General features: G+C 33.9%; 1 protein-coding gene across 1 annotated transcript in view; it reads left to right on the forward strand.

The window, feature by feature from the left end:
• ASCC3 (activating signal cointegrator 1 complex subunit 3) overlaps positions 1-23,230 on the forward strand; it is a 344,503-nt gene that overhangs the window by 141,687 nt on the left and 179,586 nt on the right. Inside the window, exons 12-13 of the mRNA XM_059177004.1 lie at positions 1,077-1,253; positions 4,047-4,118. Coding sequence (XP_059032987.1) covers positions 1,077-1,253; positions 4,047-4,118 — 249 coding nt within the window. The remainder of the gene's footprint in view (positions 1-1,076; positions 1,254-4,046; positions 4,119-23,230) is intronic.

The raw sequence follows: 23,230 nt of genomic DNA on the forward strand, positions 1-23,230 counted from the left end.
GAAGAATTATGGACTAAGTAAGCAATCTATAATTAGGGAAGGAAAATGCTGATTTTATAAATGAGTCTTCAAGAATTTTTTTTAAAGGCCCATGGAGAAATACGTGAGTGCCTGAGTCAGTTAGGCGTCTGACTTTTGATTTCTGCTCAGGTCATGATCTCCAGTTGTGAGTTGGAGCCTTGCATCGTGCTCCATGGTAGGCATGGAGCCTGCTTAAGATTCTGTCTCTCCCTTTGCCTCTGCCCCTCCCCACCTCTAAAATAAATAAATAGTTAATTAATTAAAAAATAAATTTTTAATTGTCCCTGGAAATATTTTTTTTTTTTTGGAAATATTTTTTTGAAGATTTTATTTAGAGATACAGCAAAAGAGGGAACACAAGCAGGGGAGTGGGAAAGGGAGAAGCAGGATTCCCACCGAGCAGAGAGCCCGATGTGGGGCTCAATCCCAGGACCCTGGGATCATGACCTGAGCCGAAGGTAGACACTTAACGAATGAGCCACCAAGGCGCCCCCGAAATAATTTTTCATTGAATGTATTGTAACACGTAGTTTCCAATGTTTCTGTCTTGCAGTTGTCATGCATTTTAAATTTAAATTTGTAAAACATTAGAAATATTTTACCTTACTTATTTTGGACTTTTATGCGTTTAGTTTTTAGCACATGAAATTATAAATTGGTAAAATTTAGACTAAAATCTAATCCACGTATGTCACTTACCTTGTTATATTTTTAGAAAACAAAACAAAACAAAGACAAAAAGCCATTTAACTAATAGGATTTTCCAGTTGAGAAAATCTACTAAAATCACATTTTTTTTTTTTTTTTTATAAAATCACATTTTTAATTAGATTATTCCTGATGCCAGATTTAGGCGAGTTTTCTTTCATTTTATCTGCCTTTTAGACTATGTGTTGTGTTTAAACTATGTTTAGACTATGTGTTGGTTGGGGGGGGGGAGTCCTGTTCTGTTGTAAATGCTTCATACTCTATATTTATTAAAACTTATTTCAAACTCTGTAAAAATCCAAATGGGTTGAATTTACATCAGATATTAAATAATATAACCCATGTAGGTGGAATCCACACAGAGTATGATAAGGATTCTTGGGCTCTCTGCAACTTTACCCAACTACTTGGATGTTGCTACATTTTTACACGTTAATCCCTGTATTGGGCTTTTCTACTTTGATGGCCGTTTTCGACCAGTTCCTCTTGGACAGACATTTCTGGGAGTTAAAAGTGCAAATAAGGTAAATATATTTTTGATAATTTACTTTTCTAAAACTGTTTTTGTTGATGTGTTGTTTAATGTTTAATGTATTTGGGATTTCTCCAAAAGACCTAATCTGTAGGATTGCAAATTGAATTTTTTAGACAAAGTTAAGCATGCTTCCTTAACTAGATGTAGTAGAAAAACTCTTTCTAAAAGTTGCTTGTAGTTTGCATTGCTATCATCAATGTAGATTTTGTATTCTTAGCTGAGAATACAAGTTATATATAAAGTTATATGTTTCAAAAAGTTATTTTGATATGACTAAAGGCTGGTATAAAATAATAAAAGACTCTCATTAAACCAGTAATATACATTTTGATATGATATCCATATAAAATAAACAGTACTTTTATGCAATTGAAAAATAATTCCTAGTAGCAACTATTAATGGAGGTGTTCTATTTCACTTGTAAAGATTTTGAATTACCATATTAACTATATATATGTAGCATATGTTAAATTCTTTATAGTGCTTTTAAAAGTTTGTTTATAGGGGCGCCTGGGTGGCTCAGTGGGTTAAGCCGCTGCCTTCGGCTCAGGTCATGATCTCAGGGTCCTGGGATCGAGTCCCGCATCGGGCTCTCTGCTCAGCAGGGAGCCTGCTTCCTTCTCTCTCTCTCTCTCTGCCTGCCTCTCAGTGTACTTGTAATTTCTCTCTGTCAAATAAATAAATAAAATCTTTAAAAAAAAAAAACGTTTGTTTATAGTATTACTGTGTACCATTTACACTATTAGGGTGCTTATTTTAGACTTTTATAATATTGTGAAAGAATATTTTACCTAGCTCAAAATTTATGCATTTAATATTCTGTTTAATGCCACTTTTTTTTTTCTGTAGAAGAAATAGATTTAAGAGAAGATTCATACGCCTTATGACCTCTTCATAAAAGAAAATAAGATGGAATCATGTGTTATTATGTCAGCCTTAGTCTTTAATGTATTGCATTACTTGTCTAAAGAGAATTTTATTAGTAAAGTAAGGTCATTTTACCATACACTATTACAAATAAAATACTCAGCTAGGAAATACCAGAAGTGACTGTCACTATAACAGTGTCTATGCTCCATCTACATTGCATCAAAGTAAGGTTATCTATATAGCTGTAGGGAGCCGTTTCAGAGCTATGGACAAAAGGATAGCTCATGATATGATAATAGTTCTACTGTACATGTTTTATCATTAATTGTTTCAAGTGCTTTTCAGTATCGCTTTTTTTCCCTTAATATATATTTGATTATTTAGTACATTTTAATGTACCATTAGGTCAGGTGTAGAGCTGTTTTTTTTATAGCTTTAGATTGTTCTTTCAGCTTTATAATTTAAGTGATAACAGGTGCTTATCATAGAAAGATACTATATAGAGAAGAAAAATTTTTCAGATGCTTTTCAACCATTTTAAACGTTTTTTTAATTCTATCCTACAAAGTGGTAAATCATTTAAAGCTAATGAAATTCAAAGTATTTGCACCATAATATGTCAAAATTGTAATCATAAAAAGAATGGCATCTGGTGATTAAACTATCATAATTATGTTGAAAGTTTAGGAGTTTGACTATATTAGAAAGATACTTTTACAGATCTTAAATACTGTAAATAGTAAATTAATTATATATACTAATTATAGATACAGATCTTTTTGTCGTACTAAATGGTATTATTTTTACACTCAGTGAAATATACAATTGGTAACCATTAAGCATTTCCCCATGGTGTTGTTTAATATATTTGCTAACCAGATACTAATTTGTCATCTTGTATAAAAGGTAATCTTTGTAGGTTTTTGAGAGTTTCATTCAGAAACACATGATATGATTCAGTTATCATGGAAGAACATAGGAAGATTGTGTGCCTGACACCTCTAATCTGAAATAATGGCTTTGGCTGGCACTCAGACTGCACTGAAAAAATTATTGTGAACAGAAGTTGTTTTTGAATCATTAATGGGGAGTAAATTATCTTCTGATTCTCTCATTTTACTTAGTCACCACAAATCATAAGAGAAACAGAATGATAAAACATTTGCTTTATTAAAGCAAATAATCTAAATCATAGTCATTTCAGATGTGTATGACATTTTCATCCCCTCTACACTCTTAACAAATGTTAAATAGGGAGATATGGGCTGGATTACATGCCTGCTCCTTCGGATTAACTATCTTACCTTTTTGGTTGGAAGTTTTCCCTCATCATTAGGGAAAATGAGACCCTTTCTTAACTCATAAATTGATACTAAATTTTCATTTAATCTGAGAAATGTTTCTGTAGAAAAATATCTACCCCTCTCCATGTATATTACAGAAACAGTATGTTCCTTCGATTTCAGCTTTATATACCATGGCATTCTACTAGTAGTGTTCTGGCGATTTTGAGAATTCCAGAGGAACGCTCTATAGTTTACAGAATGAAATAGAAGAAAAACAGCCTGAAGAGTGGGCTTTCCTGGGGAAAGCAGAGAAAAGAATTTTAAAATTATTCTAAAATACCTACAACTAGTATATTATCCTTAAAATTGTCTTTAAAAAACTTGACATACTTAGAAAGTTAGTACTCTGCAAGTATTATATGAGGTATTTTATTTGTACTTTTAAACTATATTGTGTTTATTTATTAGGTTGTTACATGCTACATGTTTATATTGCGTTTGTTGCTTCTGCATTCTAGTTAATCTGAAAGGGAAAAAAGTGCCTTAAAATTTGTAGGTTTTTTTGGTAGTTAGAAAGTTTATAACTGCTTCATTTTATATTATTTGTATTTTTAAAAAACTTAAGGTACAGCAATTGAATAATATGGATGAAGTATGCTATGAAAGTGTTTTGAAGCAAGTAAAGGCTGGACACCAGGTACAGTTACTTTCTTTTATCCTGTTTTTAGAGAATACTAAATGCTTAAAATTATTAATTTTTATGCTCTTAAAATTTTTCTTGAATTCTGAGATAATGACTGGGTTCTTAGTTCTTAATAGTTTTTTGGTTCAGTGGTTAGCCATGTAAGTCATAGAATATTAATAGATATCATTCCAATATTGATAGGTCATGCTATCTTGTTTGCCAATTTATTCAGTAGATAAGACAGAAAAGAATTTCATCCTTTACACTTCTTGGTTGTTTTTTTTTTTTTAATCTTTTTTAAAAGCACCAATCTCCTTTCATGCCTCAAAAAGTTAAATTTATATTTTTACATAATGTAAAAATTTGAAATGTTGTATCATTCTTACTATTTTCATTGAAGTAGTATCAACTAAAATATATATAACGTTTTTATATTGTCTTATTGTGCTTGGAAGCTAAGCACTTTTACTTTTAAACTCCATTGTCAAAATGCTCCAATCAAGATTGTTAGAGAAAAAGTGGAATGATAATAATTGCTTACATAAAACTTAGCCATTGCCCAATTGTATATGGGTCTTTGGATCATTTTATTTTATTATAGAATTTTTTTCTGTTATTAACCTTTTATGGCACATAAAATTAAATGCTTTCTGGTCCTTTGGTTTTTAAATTTGTTTAAAGAGCAGTGAAATCCTTCTTTTCCAGACTAAATCTTGTTTCAAGCCCCAGTATATAAACAAATCAAAGATGAATTAAACTTGAAGGCATGGAACACTGCCCACTGAGAATCTCTGATGCATTGTGCCTCTTTAAGAAATAGTTTTAAAGTGAGGTTTCTAACTAATCTCAAGAAGATGTCCTTAGGTTTAAGAATAACTTTTAGGGAAAAGACATCATAATTAAATTATACAATATTAGTGACTTACCTTCCTAATGATTAGTAAATGTCTGAAACTGCTAGAGTTATATTTATTTTCACTGAATTCTTTACCAGCCAATGAGGCAGGTACTATTGTCATCATCTGACAAATGAAGAAAATGAGGAGCTGTATATTTACAAAATAAAGTAACATGTATCCATCATTTTACTAGTCCAGTTGTAAATTCAGTCCATGTGAGTATGGAGTCTCCACTAACCATCATGTCATTATCACTTTCTGTGCCTTTATTTTATATCAGTGTATTTTTTTGATTCTCATTAAGAAACTGCTTTATGAATAGCATTATTTATTATGTACAAATAATGAAATGGTAAAGGCCAATATTCTCTCTTTAATCAAAAATATTTCCAGTCTCCAACTACTGATTCTTGGTCAGGAGCCAGGACACTTTTTGTAAACGGCCACAAAGTAAGTAATTTAGGCTTTGCGGGCTTTATGTTTTTTGTTGTAACTACTCAGTTGTGCTCTTGTAGCATGAAAGCAGCTAGGGAGAGTATATGAACAATTGGGCACAGCTGTGTTTCAATAAAACTTTATTTACAAAAACAAGCAGCAACTGCATGTGGCTTGTTTTCCAACCTTTGTTCTAGATTGTCTCACAAGATTTATTTGTAGTGAATGTCTGATGATCCTAAAATGTTATCTAGGGAAACTTTTGACAGCATTTCAGTGAAAATCCTAAAGCAAAGAAATATCCTGTATAGCCACCAGTATTTGTGCCTTCTTTGTAAAAGAACAGGACAAATTTGTACTACAGAAAATTTAAGCTGTATTATTAGCTAAGGAATGTAGCTGTGGAATCCATAACATCTATTTGTATATACTATATTAAAAATATTAAATATTTAAATGTTTTCTCCATTAAATTAAAAAAAAAAAAACAAAAAAAAACAAATAGTTACTCTTTTTTAGAGCAGTTTTGGGTTCACAGCAAAATTGAATGGAAAGTAGAGAGCATTCTCATACAATGCCTGCCCCCACATATGCACAGCTTCCCCCAACTGTCAACATTCTGCACAAGAGTGGTACATTTATTTCAATCAGTAAACCTATATTGACATGTCAGTATCACCTATGGTGTCCGTAGTTTACCTTAGGATTCGCTCTTGATGTTCATTCCATAGGTTTGGACAAATGTATAATGACATGCTTCCACCATTATAGTGTCGTACAGAATAATTTCATTGTCCTAAAAACCCTCTGTGTTCAGCCTATTCATCATTCCTTCCCATTTACCACTGGAAACCATTGACCTTTTAAGTTTTTAAGACCTTTTAAGTTTTGCCTTTTCTAGAATGTCATACAGGTTGTAGCCTTTTTAGATTGACTTTTTTCACAATACCTACATGAGGTTTTTCCGTGTCTTTTCATGACTTCATAACTTACTCTTTTTAGTACTGAATAATACTCCACTGTCTGGATATACTATTATTGATTTACATACCTTGATTGCTGCCAAGTTTTGGCACTTATGAATAAAGCTGCCGTAAATGTCTGTGTACAGGTTTTGTGTGGACTTAGGTTTATGGCTTCTTTGGATAAATAACAAGGAGTATGGTTGATGGATCATATGGTGAGAGTATATTGAGTTTTATAAGAAACTGCCATACTATCTTCCAAACTTGTATAGCAATTGGCATCCCCACCATCAATGAATAAGAATTCCTGTTGCTCCATAGCCTCACTAGCATTTGGTGATGTCAGTATTTTGGCCATCTGAGAGGTGTGTATTAGTATCTTGTTCTTGTAATTTGCATTTCCCTAATGACAAGTAATGTTTAACATATTTTCATATTCTTATTTTCTATCTTTCTATATTCTTTGCTGAAGTGTCTGCTTAGGTCTTTGGCCATTTTAAAGTCAGGTTGTTCATTTTCTTATTGTTCAGTTTTCAGAGTTCTTTGTATACATTGGATAAAAGTCATTTATCAGATGTGTCTTTTGTAAGTATTTTCTCCCATTCTGTGACTTGGCTTCTCATTTTTTCATCAGTGTCTTTTACAGAGTGGTTTTTAAGTTTACTGGAACCGAGCTCATCAGTTATCTCATGGATCATGCCTTTGGTGGTATATCCAAAAAAGTCATTACCATACCTAAAATCACCCAGATTTTCACCTAAGTTATCTTCTAGGAGTTTTATAGTTTCATATTTATATTTAGACCTATGATTGGTTTTGAGTTAAATTCTGGGAAGAGTATAATGTCCACATCTAGATTTATTTATTTCTGCATGTGGACTTCCAGTTGTTCCAGCACCATTTGTTGAAAAAACTATCTTTGCTCCATTTTATCACCTTTACTCATTTCTCAAAGATTATCTGGTTGTATTTATGGCTTATTTCGGGCTTCCTTACTCTTTTCCATTTGTTTGGCTATTCTTTAGCCTATACTAGAGTGTTTTGATTCCTGTATCTATATAGTGAAGTCAGGTAGTACTGTCCCTCCAACTTTGTTCTTCAACATTGTGTTGGCTATTCTGGGTCTCTATTTAAGTATGAACTGTGAGCAAACATTCGTTTTTTTTCTGTAACTTTTAATTGTGATGGGATTTCTTCTGTTGCTGGAGAATTTTTTCCTAATTTATGATAAATTTCATTATAAATGCTAACCTTTAAAATTTTTTTATCTCTTTTAAGATAATGGAAATTAAATTGTAAGTACTATGCTCTGTATAGAACATATAAATAGATAAGTTATATTTGACTCTAGTCAGGAAAACACTTAACTACTCCTTTTGTAATTGAATAACCTTGAAAATGTTATAAAAATATTTAAAACACCAGTGGTGGGAATGTTAGTGTTGCATCTAGAATTAAAAAAAAAATTAAGACAGTCATTTTTCTTCCAGTTGTAGCTAGCACTTAATAACCAGATAAGTAGATATTTGTTTCATTACTTTGGAATACAAGATTGCTTCTGATAGAAATAAATCACCTTTTTTAGAATTAAAAAAGGTGTTTTTATGAATTTTTTTCTGTGTGAGACTGATAAATGCATATATCCATGTATAAACATACATATAAATGTACATATTTATAAGTACTAATAAAAGTAAATGGCTTAATAATGTCATTATTGCCAGTACTGTAACTATTTTGGAGCCTTAAGAACTACAGGTCCCTCATCTTTATAACAGTATTTGCCTTTATCATGATGTTTATAATTGTTCTTTAAGTATATTTGGTATATTGCTCCCACCATTTTTTCCATTACATTACAAAACCTTACATTATAATATGTAATATTTCTTTAAAAAATAAAATGCACCCTATTCCTAAATGCACCCTATTCCTAAATGTTGGAGAGAATAATAGTTGTATCTTCCATTGTAAGTAAGTAAAAATCCAACTAAATGTTGTAACTTAAAGGATCCTAGGAAGATTATTTCCTCTTCCTCTTCTAGCATAGTTCTTTCACTGTTACAGAGACTAACGTGTCCCTGTAGGAATCATGATTCATACATAAAGTGCTGGCTGGGGGTGGTTTGGTCAGTATAGATGAGATCTTACCGCCATTCCTTTCATTCTTAGTGTGAAGTTGTTTAGTACATTACTTTTCAGAAAGAATACTGCCAGAGGGCAGGCACTTGCAGCTATAAATTCTGAAAGGACAAGTTGGGATGGAGGACTGGGTTCACAACACTGATTTCTGTTTAGAAGGGACAGACTCGGATGGGATACCCCAGAGAAGGTTTCGTGCTGCTCCACAGGATGAGGAACCTTGGAATAGAGAGTGAGCAAAGTTGAGGCAGAAGTTGGTTACAAGCATGACCTCCCAAACGTTTGTGTGCATGTCATGGCATCCACAATTGCCAGCCTTTGACGGACATGACCTCTGACCTCTCTTCCCCTGTCTGGCTAAAATGCACTGGGTGCAATTTGAGAGCCCATGGAAACACTTAGGCATCAGGATTTGTGTCCAGATCTGTGACTTTTTCCAAACAAGAATTAGAGCAGGACAATTATGGCCCTTCTCGGGCTGATCAGGCTCCTTATGAAGCCAAACTTGGGCTGCAGGTCTCATAATTTCTATTTTTGAATGATTAGTGATGATGTTTATATTCTATAATAAACATAATTATAGAGCTTCCTTAAGTTCTGTAGAAATACCCATGCATTTCTTTTACTATTTTTAATTATAAAAATAAAATAACAACACTAAGGAAAATTTTTATAGTTCCACTGTTATTTTATCATTTTAACATTAGTATTGTAATTTTTTTAAAGATTTTATTTATTTATTTGACAGTAGATGGAGAGGCAGGCAGAGAGAGAGAGAGAGAGAGAGGGAAGAAGGCTCCCTGCTGAGCAGAGAGCCCGATGCAGGACTCGATCCCAGGAACCTGAGATCATGACCTGAGCTAATGGCAGCGGCTTAACCCACTGAGCCACCCAGGTGCCCCTAGTATTGTAATTTTTATATACATCCCACTACTCACTTTTTATCGAATTGCACATATAGCTTTTAATTTTGTTCACTGAAACTTTATTAGTTATAATCCATTACTAGATTACACTGTATATACAATTTTATATTCACTGTTTTCTTTAATGAATACTGGACAGTTTTCATTATTTCTGCATGGTTCTAACAGCTTTAATGTCTGGAAAAAGAGGGAGATTTGATTCAGTTTGTAAGTATCAGATACCGTGTGAGTCTCTTTGGACTTTTAATCTTCCCAAACATTCTGATATAAGCATTATGGTCTCCTTTTGTTAAAGAGAAAGTGAAACTACAACATATTAAGTCCCTTTCCAAGCTAGTACATACAGCTAGTAAAGGTTTGCACCAGGACTGAAACACAAGTTTTTGTGTTGATAAAGCCCACGGCATCTTCAGAACTTTACACTGCTCCTTTGCTGTTAAGCTGACATTAGCTGTTCCTCTCTTACTGGTTATTCCTACATTAGCGAATGTTTTCAGTGTTTGCAATTTTCTGTTATTAAAAATAGTGCTACTATAGTGACCATCTTCTACCTGTTATTTTTTCTGTTGAAACATTTACTCAGGATAAATTTCCTAAAATGGAATTATGGCACAAAAGGCCACATTTTGTGGGCTTGCCGCATGATCCTATGATACATTCTGAATGGATTATATAATTTTGTGGTCATAGCAGACCTATGTAGGATTTTAGAAACTTAATGCCATGTTTTTCTGAAAAGTTTTTCAGTGTAATGTGATGTAAGATTACAATCTGATGTGTTTGCTATTTTAAATTTGTTTCATAATTTTAAAGCATATAAGAAAATGATATCATTCCAGGGAATTTTTTTCTTTATTAGCAGCTATTACTTTTAAATCATGATTACAAAAACAATTTTGCATACCATATTGTTCATGCTTTCCATTGGGTGTACACCCACTTTCAATTAGAAAAACATATTCTTCCCTGTGATTTTGCTTCATGACTGTGACCGTGTGGTCTTTGACCTCCGTAATTGTATTTTCTTTTTTAAGAGAGGGAGAGATAGAAATGAAGGAGAGGGGAAAGGGAGAGGGAGAAAGAGAATCATAAGCAGACTCCATGCCCATCCAGAGCTCAGTTTGGGGCTCGATCTCACAACCCTGAGATCTTAACCTGAACTGAAATCAAGAGTTGGGTGCTTAACTGACTGAGCCACCCAGACATCCCTATATTTGAATTTTTAAAATGTAGCTTAAATAAAATTAAGGTGCCTGCATGGCTTAGTTGGTAAGTGACTGCCTTCGACTCAGGTCATGATCCCAGGGTCCTGGGATCAAGTCCCTCATCTGGCTCCCAGATCCATGGGGAGTCTGCTTCTCCCTCTGACCTTCTCCTCTCTTATGTTCTCTCTCTGTGTCTCACTCTCTCTCTCAAATAAATAAATAAAATCTTTAAAAAAATATATAATTACTATAAAAGAGATTGAGGGGAAGAAAAGAATTTGAACAAATTTAACTTGTGGACATACCAAAGAGCAAAATTGGGGGGAATAAATCACTACTAATTCTCCCATCCAGAGTTCTTGTTGGTGTGTGTCCTTTCATGTTTTTTTTTTTTTTTAATGCATTTTATTCCTTTAACTTCCTTTTTTTCTCAGTTACTTCTATCATTTCTCTATTATATTTTGTCTATCCAAAAATATGACAGAACCTTAAATAGAAATAATAACATTAAAGTATAAATAAATACTTACATCAAAGATGTCCTATTTAAAAATTTAACCAGTGTGTTCTATGTAATATTGTCCTTTTAGGTTTTATGCTCCAGTAGGACAGGTCTTACAAAATAAGTTCGGGTTACAAGAACATATTGTTCATTAAGTTCCTAGTGTAGTGTGTCTTATGTATGGGGTCTCTGTGGTAACTACTATTTGATTGTGACAAATGGCCTCATCTTCAAAGATTTAGCATCTTTAGTGAGATAAGGATGATGAGAAATATAAAATGCATCAAGACTATGACTTACTGGTTGATATTTGCTTCTGATTTCACTAGTATTAACAAATGTGTAGGCCAGTGCCTTCAGATTGTAAGTACTGAGTTGTCAAGGCAGTCTTATATTAATATAATCATCTCAAGAGCTCTTTCGCAACATAATTTGAAAGCAGAGCTCCATCTTTTCATTTCTTTATTACCTATATTATGTGTGTGTAATCTTGGGAAAGTCGCTCAAAACTAAAATCTCTTCCTGTTTCAGTCTTTTCAAAGGGATCATTCTAAGTCTTCTAGTTTCAAGTTGTTTTGCCAAGTATGATTTGGCCTATATAATTCATTTAACTTAATGTGTGGGAGCTTCTACTGTGGTCTTTGTAGTATGTCCAGAACTGAATTTGCAAGGAAGATACTTAGGAAGGAAAGCTATTACACATTTTTATTTTGGAAGCTGAGGTAGATACCTATTTCAACAAGGCTAACAATCTTTGAATTAAACCATCACACAAGAATTCCTACTTCATAGTTCTCCTTGATTACTGAGGCTTATGTGGAAGTTTGTTTTCAGGGGCTTAGGACTCCCCCCAGCCACACACACACACACACCGGCCTTGCTGGAATATTTTTCCCCTTTTTTCTCTCCTAAGAGACATACGTTCACTAAGGTATGGTCCTCTACCTTTATTAGAAGGTAACCAAAGAACTTCCCAATAGATTAAAGTTTCTGAGTTGTGTTTTTCCCCCCTCATAATTGAAGTTGACTATAATGTTAATTCAGTTACTGTCTGTCTTCACATAAGGTTCCAAGTAATAAATGTCAACAAATGAATTTGTATCCATCTGTCAGAAAATGAAAAGTATATAATTCAACAGTCTTTTCACCTTATTATCTAAAAAACTGTCACCCAAATTAACTCTTCGTTTATACTATTCTGCCTGGTCAGGTGACTGAAAGATCTAACTAATAAATGCTTCATTCTGGAGACTCTTTAAATGTTTTGTTTTATGGCAAATTATATATGTGTTTGTATGTATATATGTATAGAGAGAGACCTTTGCTTACAAAATTCAGTTATGGTTATAACTGTGTTAGTGTTTTGCTATTAAATAGCCAACTACATATTCAGTAAATGTGCTTTGCCTTGTTATTAAGGGAACATAAGTTATTTCTTATGGGGCTGTGTACCTAACAAACTTCAGCTTTATTTTGTTGCCTTTTAAATACATCTTAGCGGATTATATACAGTAGTTAGAAACTATAGATAAGTATATTCTACTCCAGGAAAATCAATTAAATTTTCCCCACTACTACCTCGTGCACCTTCTCCCTGCCAACTAGTTAAAAAATCCTTCCAGTGACTATTCCTTGATTTTGTTTGTTTTCTTACCTTGAAGTTGTTTAGTATTTTGGATTTTCTCCCTAATTGTGGTTTCCCTAAATACTTTAATCAGAGCAGCTACTTTTCAGACCATTATTAATAAGACTGACATAAGTGTCCTTTCAAAAAAATGAAAAATATAGCTCTCAAGCAAGTGAATAGTTCTTATGATAAAAATTAACACTTTCCTTCTAAATACACAAATGAATTTCTTCTGTTTCTCTTCATTTAGATTAAATTAGAATAGAGCAAATTTCATGTTCAAAAGACATGCTGACAGTCTCTGGTCATACTATTCCATGGGTTTCAGTATACTAATCATGGAAACTTACTGTGCTCGTGTACTTAATAGATTTTATGTGCAGCTTTGCCTTCAAAGTATTAAAAACAGTAGGAGGCAGTTGTGTTCCACTCAAGCATGTGTGATGACAGATGGAGAAAATCTTTTCATGTTGACTTTTCAACAGTCATACTCTGCAAGACTTCAAGTCTTCTTGGCTATTGGGAAATTAAAAGTTGGCGATTCAGCCTTTAATTTTGATCCATCTGCTCAAACTAATGAGACGTCTCATTTGTAAGCTTCTCTTTGTGTTACCAAATGCAAGTACAGCTTTATCATTCCTGTTAATAATTCCCCTCCTCCTGTGTAACTTGCAGAATGGGAAAATAATTGATGCCTTAACCCTATTGAGATTTTTCTTGTTATACAAACTTTGTTACAGTGATAGAAAAAGAAATTAGAAACTGTCTCAGAGATTATGGCATATTTATAAGCAAGTTAACTTCTGTTTTTACATTATCAAAAAGCTAGCATCCTTATTTAATATCTTACTCAAAATCTACTAACAGTTTCAGGAATAAAAGGCTTTTGCAGTATTAAAGAGGGAAAAAAGTTAACTTCAGTCTTGGAGGAATATGTAATATCAGGTCTTCCTTATTCAGATATGTCCTTGTTTTCTCTTTCTTCATTGTTTATAACTTTTTAGTAGATATTTCTGTTTGTAATAAGAAACCATCCTGAAAATTGACTACCAAATATGCATAAATTTAACTTCTGACTATTTGAGGGGAATTATTTCTCTATCTTATCATTGCTTCTTAGTTTCTATAAAAATAATTATGAACAACTGAAATAAGTTTTACTATGCTAACTTTAATAATGGAACTTTCCTTGGCCTTTTTACCTAAAAAAGTTTTCTTCCTCCAGATATAATCATCTCTAATTCTCAGTACCCATGTTCTGTCATATCAAATTTGTTTAACATACCCTTTATTTGTGAATTATTTGAGTGCTACCTTCTTTATTTCCTCCTGCCAAATTGAGACATATTCCCAAAAGAATATATAAGCAAGATTCTTAAGGAGGAGACATTTTAAAAACTATGAGCATGGGGAGTTAGAGAGAAGGGGGTTGGGGTAAATTGGAAGGGGAGGTGAATCATGAGAGACTATGGACTCTGAAAAACAATCTGAGGGGTTTAAAGTGGTGTGGGGGTGGAAGGTCGGGGTACCAGGTGGTATTATAGAGGGCACGGATTGCATGGAGCACTGGGTGTGGTGAAAAAATAATGATACTGTTATATGAAAATAAATAAATGAAAAAAAATTTAAAAAAAAAACTATGAGCACAAGAATTAAAGATATTCCCCTTCATCTTTGGCATTAAAGACAGTACTATTAAGGGAATATTTCAGGAGCTTTTTCATATTTTTTTAAGATTTTATTTATTTGGGGGGCGCCTGGGTGGCTCAGTGGGTTAAGATTTTATTTATTTGGAAAGAGTATGTGCACAAGTTGGGAGGGGAAAGAGGGAGAGAGAGAATCTTAAGCAGACTTCCTGTTGAGCACAGAGCCCCATGAAGGGCTCAGTGTATGGTCCTGAGATCGTGACCTGAGCCAAAACCAAGAGTCAGAAACTTAACTAACTGAGCCACCCAGGTACCCCCAGTTCAGGATTTTCTTAACTACAAGAAAACCTACTTGTAGGTTACTTCTGGATTTAGACATACTACATTTCAGATACCCAAGAAGAGAGGCTAGGCAGGATAATATGGGTCTAGAGCTCAGAAAAGAGGTCTGGGTTGTTAACATAAATATAAGAGTTCGTTCTTTCTTTCTTTCTTTCTTTCTTTCTTTCTTTCTTTTGGTATTTCTTTCTTTTTAAGATTTTATTTACTTATTTGACAGAGATCACAAGTAGGCAGAGAGACAGGTAGAGAAAGAGAAGGAAGCAGGCTCCCTGCTAAGCAGAGAGCCTGATGTGGGGCTCAATCCCAGGACCCTGGGATCATGACCTGAGCCGAAGGCAGAGGCTTTAACCCACTGAGCCACCCAGGCACCCCATAAATATAAAAGTTATTTCTTTAAGGGCCATAAATGGAATAGGATGAAATAAGAGAAAGTTCTAAATTTAGAAAAGGTTTGGGAACAAACCAGGTAGAGAAAGAAAAGGCTATAAAGAAAGTAAGAGGATGGCCAAAGAGAAACAAGGAAAATTTTATATCATTAGAGCCGGCGGCGGCAGGGGGGGGGGGGTACAAAGGGAAATTAGCATTTGAACCTACTTCCACTTCTATAATTTCTCTGAAATCCCTCAATTTTATTCTCAGCTGTGAGCTACTGCCATCAGGAAATTTTGCCTTTAAAGAAAAACTTTTATTAAGAATGCATCAAGCTCTGCTTTACCTTAATATTTAGTTAAAACTACCTTTGTCTTTGGACTCTGGGGGGCTGAACAGCAGAATGCCTACGTCAACATAATTTTATATATTCCTGAAGTAGTCATGGCTGATATATAGTATTGTATCACAGGATCAGCCTAAGAAATAAGGGCTCCTGATCCATAATGTCCAATTTTAAAATTTTAGCTCCTAAATTTGTAATTTTAACTGATGAATTGTTATTATATTATACCACTGTCATAGAAAGAATTATATCAGACAGTGATATAATATAATGAAAATTTATCAGTTATACTTATTAACTTAGGAATTAAAATTTGAGCCATGTCTACTTTAAGAACTTTAAGATCTGAAATGTAGTATGTCCAGACCCAATTCATAAAATATTCACCTTTAACCAATGAATGATGTTCCATCCTTATTTCTTGGATAAGTGAATGGTGTAACTATAGATTTAGTTTCGTAAGTCAGAAACCTCAAAGTTGTCCTTGTCAACTAACTCTCCCTTGTTCTCCTTCCTAATCCTTCGTTAGTACCTACTCATTTTACCTAAGTGTCTTTCAAGTAACCATCATGTTGTCCATCAGCTGTACTAACCACCTCTTAATTGCTCCACCTGCATCCCTTCTGGCCTTCTTCTAGCTGCTCTGTACATTCCAGCTGGCTGGAATGATCTTTTCAAAGTACAGCTCCAGGATGACAATTGAATGCTACAAGCTCCTTTAAAAAGGTTTGGGGGTCCCTATATTTTCTGGCTTTTACCTTCTTCTGTCTTCATCACATACCTCTCTCCCTCATTTCCTACCCCTGTCTTCCTGGTCTTCTTTCAGACCCTCATCATAGAGATGCTCTTCTATTTACCTCTGAGCTTTTACATAACTTAATCCCTCTATCTCACACATCTTTCCTTAATCTCTGCTTAGTTATCCTATATTAAATCCTTCAGATTTTCTCTTTGTTAGAGAAGCCTTTGTATACCTCCCTTCCTCTTTTACCTCCCTATTATGAGTGGTGTAGTAGCCTAGCCTATGTCTTCCTCATAAGTCTGACTATAGTTAAATTTTTTTCTGGCTGGTTTTGGTTAATGCCACTTTTTATGATAAGATATCAGTCCTGTGAAGAAGATGGCTAACGATGGTCTTGCTCATCATTATATTGTCATGGCTTCACCAGTAACTGGAGCAGAGTTGGTGCACAGATAATGTTTGATGAATAAGTGAATAGGATATGGTAGTCTTTGCAAGTTTGAAGTAATCCTTAAGGAATTAGGGGGCAACTAACCTCAGGGAAAATTGAGAAAATAATCATCCACTGTACAGTGAGCTGAATATCCAGGCAGAGAGTAGAACAATATGGAGATTTGAATGACATCAAAGGATGCTTTGATTACCTTCTTGAGGAAATCCTCCCCACCCACCACCCTGTTGGCTATAAAGATCAGTGAAAGAATGTTGCTATTCTCCTTTAAAATGTTTCATTACATAAATTTATTCTTGATATTATTTCATCTAGTTATAGTCTTTTCTGTTATGCATATTAAATTATCTCATTTTCTCCTAATTTGAGATATCCATCTGACTTAGCTATATTTCATGATATAGATATCATTTGTGGCACCAGTTATTTGAAGTTAATATATTCTTTCTTTCTTTTATTTCTGTTCATTAAGCCCTAGAGGAGTAACTTTTGAACCCTTTTAAAATTTTACATTTTTAAGAGAAGAGAGAAAAAATTTATTTTTCCAAAATACAGCTTACCATAAGAGTACTCAATTACATTCTTGAAATTTTATATATAATAGTTCCCTTATTAACCTTGTAATGCTCTCTTCATTTGCAAAAGGAATGTTTTTTAATGAAGAATATTAGTATTGCATTTTTACTTCATTGTTTTTAACATTTTTTTTTCTAATTTTTTGAGGATTTTCATGTTACTGAAATGATACATTCTTGTAACAAGTGAATTAACACAAAGGTGCAAAAAGAAAAGGCTAAAGAATTACTTTCCCCTTACCTCACTTTACCTCCAGTACCTCCTACCCCTGAAATGTATTCAGTTTCTCCTGGTGCATACAGATTAATATAAGTATGCACATATCTTTAGGAATTTGAACTTTTTTTTTACATTAGTTATTTAGTTGTTTCTGGATTTTACAGCAAAAATTCACAGAGCACATCCTCTGCCGGGGGGAGGGGGTTGGGGAGAAGGGGGTGGGATTATGGACATTGGGGAGGGTATGTGATTTGGTGAGTGCTGTGAAGTGTGTAAACCTGGTGATTCACAGACCTGGGGATAAAAATATATGTTTATAAAAAATATATGTTTATAAAAAATAAAAAATTAAAAAAAAAAGAATGCAACAAAAAATTCACAGAGCACAGTAAAAAAGTTTGAGAATGACGCTGAGAAATTTTGAGGGTATAAACTAGGTTTAGATCTATCCTTGTACAGATGATAAATATTTAGTCAAAAGATCAAAAGAAAAAAATAATGCTGTCCATAAGCTTGGAAAAAAGTAGAAGCAAAACAAATAACTTTATTTTCCTGAAACTCATTTTGTTTCTATTCAATACATTGTTGAGCACCAGTGAACTCAGAACTGCAAGGTGAAGCTTGTGTTCTATCCCTTTCATCTATTGTGTAGTTGTGTATCATCTCTATTTTTACATGCCTGATCTCAATATAAGTTCCTGATAGAAGTTAGTAACTTTTCTATCCATTTTCTCCTGCTTTGCAGCTTCTTTGGTGGCCTTCTATGTGTATAACGTGGCAAAATGTGAAGGCAGTACAGATTGCTTTGCCCTCTTCCGGATACTATTCTTTTAACCATATTGTGTAATTTTCCTCTCAGTTTCTCTTTCACACCTCTAGAATATTTTACATAAAAACAGCAATAACTGTTGGGCTTTGCATATATGCTTTATGCATGTAACCAATGTATAAATGCATATTTTCTGACATAACTGCTTGGTTTACATGAAAGGTGAAGTTAGTTAAATAATACAAAATTTATTAAAAATTTCATTACTTAAAGAGGTGCCTTGGTGGCTCAGTGGGTTAAGCTGCTACCTTCATTTCAGGTCATGATCTCAGAGTCCTGGGATTGAGCCCCACATCGGGCTCTCTGCTCAGCGGGGAGCCTGCTTCCCCCTCTCTCTCTGCCTGCCTCTCTGCCTACTTGTGTTCTCTCTCTCTGTCAAATAAATAAAAATCTTTTTAAAAAAAAGATTCCATGTAGATCTATAGCTCTTTCAAGTAAAATATTCCAGATTTGGGAATTGATTTTATTAGATTATTTAGTAATTTATTGATGTGACTTTTGTAATTATAGTACTAAGTTCTAGTAAGTACATAATTATTTAGTTAAATAATATAAAGAAGCTTTTAGTCTGTTTTATAGTATTCACTTCTGTCAAACACTTTGTATATTCAGTATTTTTAATCTGTTAAAAGTAGAACCTAACTTACATACATATTCATTTTATACTATTATTTGAATTATTTATATTGTTATTTAAATAACAATAATAATATAGACTTAGAAATTACTAAAACAATGTTTTACTGCGTGTAGTCCTTTTTTTTTTCTTTTTATAATATCATAGAAAATTCTCTAGATAGCCTTTCAGAATATATCACATAAATTGTCAGAATTTAATAGGACAGCTATTTATTTCATTTTAGAAAATAACATATTGAATCTCTTTATTAACTAGTTTCCAACTGATATTTGACTTGCAAGTAGTTGGTAGATATGTTTAATAACTTTTGTTACCTTGATAAGCATTTGTTGACTACATTTTTATAGCTTTCTTTTGATAAAATTGGACAGACAATATTTTTATTAAAGCTGAGTATAAAATTTTGTGTCCCAGAGAAATCTGATAGAGCTATTCATGTATTTGCTCAAAGTGTATAAAAGGTAGGTGAATATTCAGATTAATTACTCATTGAAGCTTTTTACTGCCTTGCCTATAGCTGGAGTTTTTATCTTTTTGGTTTGTTGTCGTTGTCATGTAGCATATAAGTGAGAAGGGGTGGGAAGAAAGAAATTATGTCTCTACAGATAATAATATAAATCAGGATTGTTTTTAAGGGAATAACACAACAGTCTCATATCTCATTTTTTTTCATGGTTTTTATAAATGAACAGTTAGGAAATACAGCTCTAAGTATATTCTGGCAAATAAAGTAGGCATTTCCAGACTGTATAACATTCAACTTAGTGGCTGCTCCTGAAATATGGTTGAAGACCTGTTAAGTCTTATGGAGGGTGTACACACACACACACGCACACACACACACTCACAAACAGAAATAAGAGACACTTGGAACAGACTTTATGTTTATTCACAGAGCATCGTGTTGGAGGGTGTATACACACACACACACACACACAAGCTCACAAACAGAAATAGGAGACACTTGGAACAGACTTCATGTTTATTCACAGAGCATCCTGTTGGTTGCTTCTCCCTAGCCTCCCACAAGGCAATATGGGTGAGAGCTGGCGGCCTCTATGCACATGGGTTACACCATAGAAGATGAGCTATAAAATTATGAAACTTGAAGCTTCTATGTATGGTGCATGGTTGCTGGCATGTCTGTCCCCTCTCTGATCGGGGAAGTAGGGAGGAGATGGAGAGAAAGAAAAACAGAAGAAGGAAGAAGAGGGAGAAGAGAAATAAGGGAGGAAAGGGAGAGAGATGAGGAAGGAAGAGAGAAAGTAGACCAAGTGACCCAAGAACCTTATATTTTACTCTAGCATATAAACAGATGACATCTTGAAGAAGGAAGGGAGGACCTGTACCCTGGAACATAAGCAGTTCTTTCCTTGAGAGATTAGAAAGGAGCCTCTACACTTTATTACCCTTAAATGGAAGGAAATTGTTCTGGGGGAGTGGAGACTTTCTCTGCCATTAAAGGTGGACTTAACTGTCCATCTCTCAGATGGCCCTGACCATTTTCCTATACCAGGAACTTCAGGGAGGATTATTTTCCAGCAAGACCTAGGTTTCTGGAAAGGAGATATACTCTACCAAACCATCCTAGTAGACACTGCTTGCAGAGGATGGGGAGGGGGTTTGGGTAGAGAAAAATCTGGAGAAAGGGGGAAAAAAACTTTCTAACTTAACCCACATTGCATATTCTCTCCAGTAGTATTTTTGTTCTGTTGTCTGTAAACTTAGACCTCAATTTTCTAACTATGGCATCTGATTTACTTTGTCTTATAGCTATATTTTTTTTTAGATTCTATGGTGCAAAGGCCAAAAAAACTTAAATGGCTAAATGGATGGTCAAATGGCAACCTTTTTTTAAATGTGGGATAATATCTCAACTGTAAGTTTGTAGATATATCATTTTTTTTTCTTAATGAAGAGGTTCACTGAAGAGTACAGTACAGATTTATGGAGAATTGAGGTGTTGTTCACTTGTGTTTGTGAAAATGGTCTAAAAAAGTAGAGACAGTTAAGAGCCAGTCTAAGACAAATTATAATTTTGTGATTTGTGATTTTTCTTTTCTAGCAATACAGTTTTCATCTAGCAAGTAAATTTGATTGAGAGTATATTGGTTCAGTATGATTTTTTTTGCTGCCCAAGTAAATTCTTTTCTAAGATTTTTATTTATTTGACACACAGAGAGAGAAATCAAAAGTAGGCAGAGAGGCAGGCAGAAAGAGAGGAGGAAGCAGGCTCCATGCTGAGCAGAGAGCCCGATGCGGGACTCAATCCCAGGGCCCTGAGATCATGACCTGAGCCGAAGGCAGAGGCTTAACCCACTGAGCCACGCAGGCACCCCCAAGTAAATTTTTAAAAGTATATTCTTTTATGAAGAATCTCCTCAGTGTAATATCATCTAATTTTTGAGAATATTAAATGCATAGTTGGGTGTTTAAGAATTATAAATAGTGAATATTGTCTAAGAAAAAAATGAACAATACTGACAGAAGGCTTAAAAATACATTTTATGTTGTTATTTTACTAAAATTAGATTCAGTCTGGAACATCTTATAATGTTGAATAATAATAGGTCTTGAAGTCCAGTGGCATCTGTAGAAATGAAATTGTTAGCTTACTAATGAATTTTATTTGCATAGTAATAGACTAGCTAGTCTTCCTTAATTTGCTCTACAGAATAGATGTTGCTATTTTGGGGCTGTCAATAACAAATGTCAATGCAATTTGGACTGTCATGGAGGTCATAAAATATTTTTCTGTGTGTGATACTATAATGTATTGAAGAGACATTCTTTATTCTGTCTTAGCAGCCTTTATTGGATTGACTGGGTTTAGCAATTAATTAATTTGATCTACATTTGTACCATGGGGACCAATTAGAAGGAATGTAGTTTGGGTCACATCATTCAGATTTTAGTCATATTTGAGACCATCTTTGACACAGCCTGAAATCAGAGTGCTTGCATTTTTAGAACCTCATCATTATATTATTTTATCATTAAATTAATCATTGCAAGTAGGTAGGCTTCATTCTATGTTCCTTTTTTTTTTTTTTTACTTATGTGTGTATGTCTTTATGAACTTTTAAAAATTGATGATACTTATAACCTTTTCATACTTACAATTGGCCTGAAATTTTAAAATGGAAATAGTATTCTAGACTGAAAAACTTTACTGAGAATGGTTCATGATTTGGAATCTCTCTATGTAGTTTATTTGCCTCATTACGGTAAAAACTCAGTGAGTAAAGTACCCAGTACAGAGACTGCTACACTTTCTTTTAGCATGTGAACTATATCTGAGTCATCAATCTAGATATTGAACAAAATGACTTTTAAAATTAAACCAAGACATTACTGTCAATATTCATCTAATATTTATTGAATATTTGCGTGTGTTAGACACTGTGCTGAGGACAGAAATCCGAAGGAGACACTCTGCATTACTGTTGCTTATAATCTGATGAGGGAAACAAAGGTTAATCAAATGATTATACATAAAATGTAAATGTACGGATTTCATAATTAACTTTCACCCACTCATTTTAGCATGTGTTAATGAGTCTCTAACTCTGCCACTCCTTCCATTCCACTGCATGTAAGGAAGAACTGCTCCTGTCTCCTGTTTATTAATTTATTTTTCTATTGACTTGAATTTTTATTTTACTCAATGGGTTATTATCCATTATTGTATTACTTACTTTGATGATCTTATTAGCCCAAATTTGGCACTTGGGAGTCCCTTCAAGCTTGCTTCTTTGCTCTTTTGACATGCTGCAGTCCCAGAACTGGATTTAATAATTTCTGCAAGCCTGGCTCTCTTTTAGTAGAGAATGGTATTTAGAAACTGGTGAAAGTGTTTTATTTTTTTTCTCCCTTTGTATTTTTTTTTTTTTTACATTTTTTAAATTAACATATAATGTATTATTAGCCCCAGGGGTACAGGTCTGTGAATCGCCAGGTTTACACACTTCACAGCACTCACCATAGCACATACCCTCCCCGATGTCCATAACCCCGCCACCTTCCTCCTACCTCCCACCCCCCACAACCCTCAGTTTGTTTTGTGAGATTAAGAGTCTCTTATGGTTTGTCTCCCTCCCAATCCCATCTTGTTTTACTTATTATTTTCCTAACCCCCAAACTCCTACTTTGCATCTCCACTTCCTCGTTTCAGGGAGATCATATGACAGTTGTCTTTCTCCAATTGACTTATTTCGCTAAGCATAATACCCTCTAGTTCCATCCACATAGTTGTAAATGGCA

The sequence above is a fragment of the Mustela lutreola genome, chromosome 6, assembly GCF_030435805.1.
Source record: "Mustela lutreola isolate mMusLut2 chromosome 6, mMusLut2.pri, whole genome shotgun sequence".
Lineage (NCBI taxonomy): Eukaryota > Metazoa > Chordata > Mammalia > Carnivora > Mustelidae > Mustela > Mustela lutreola.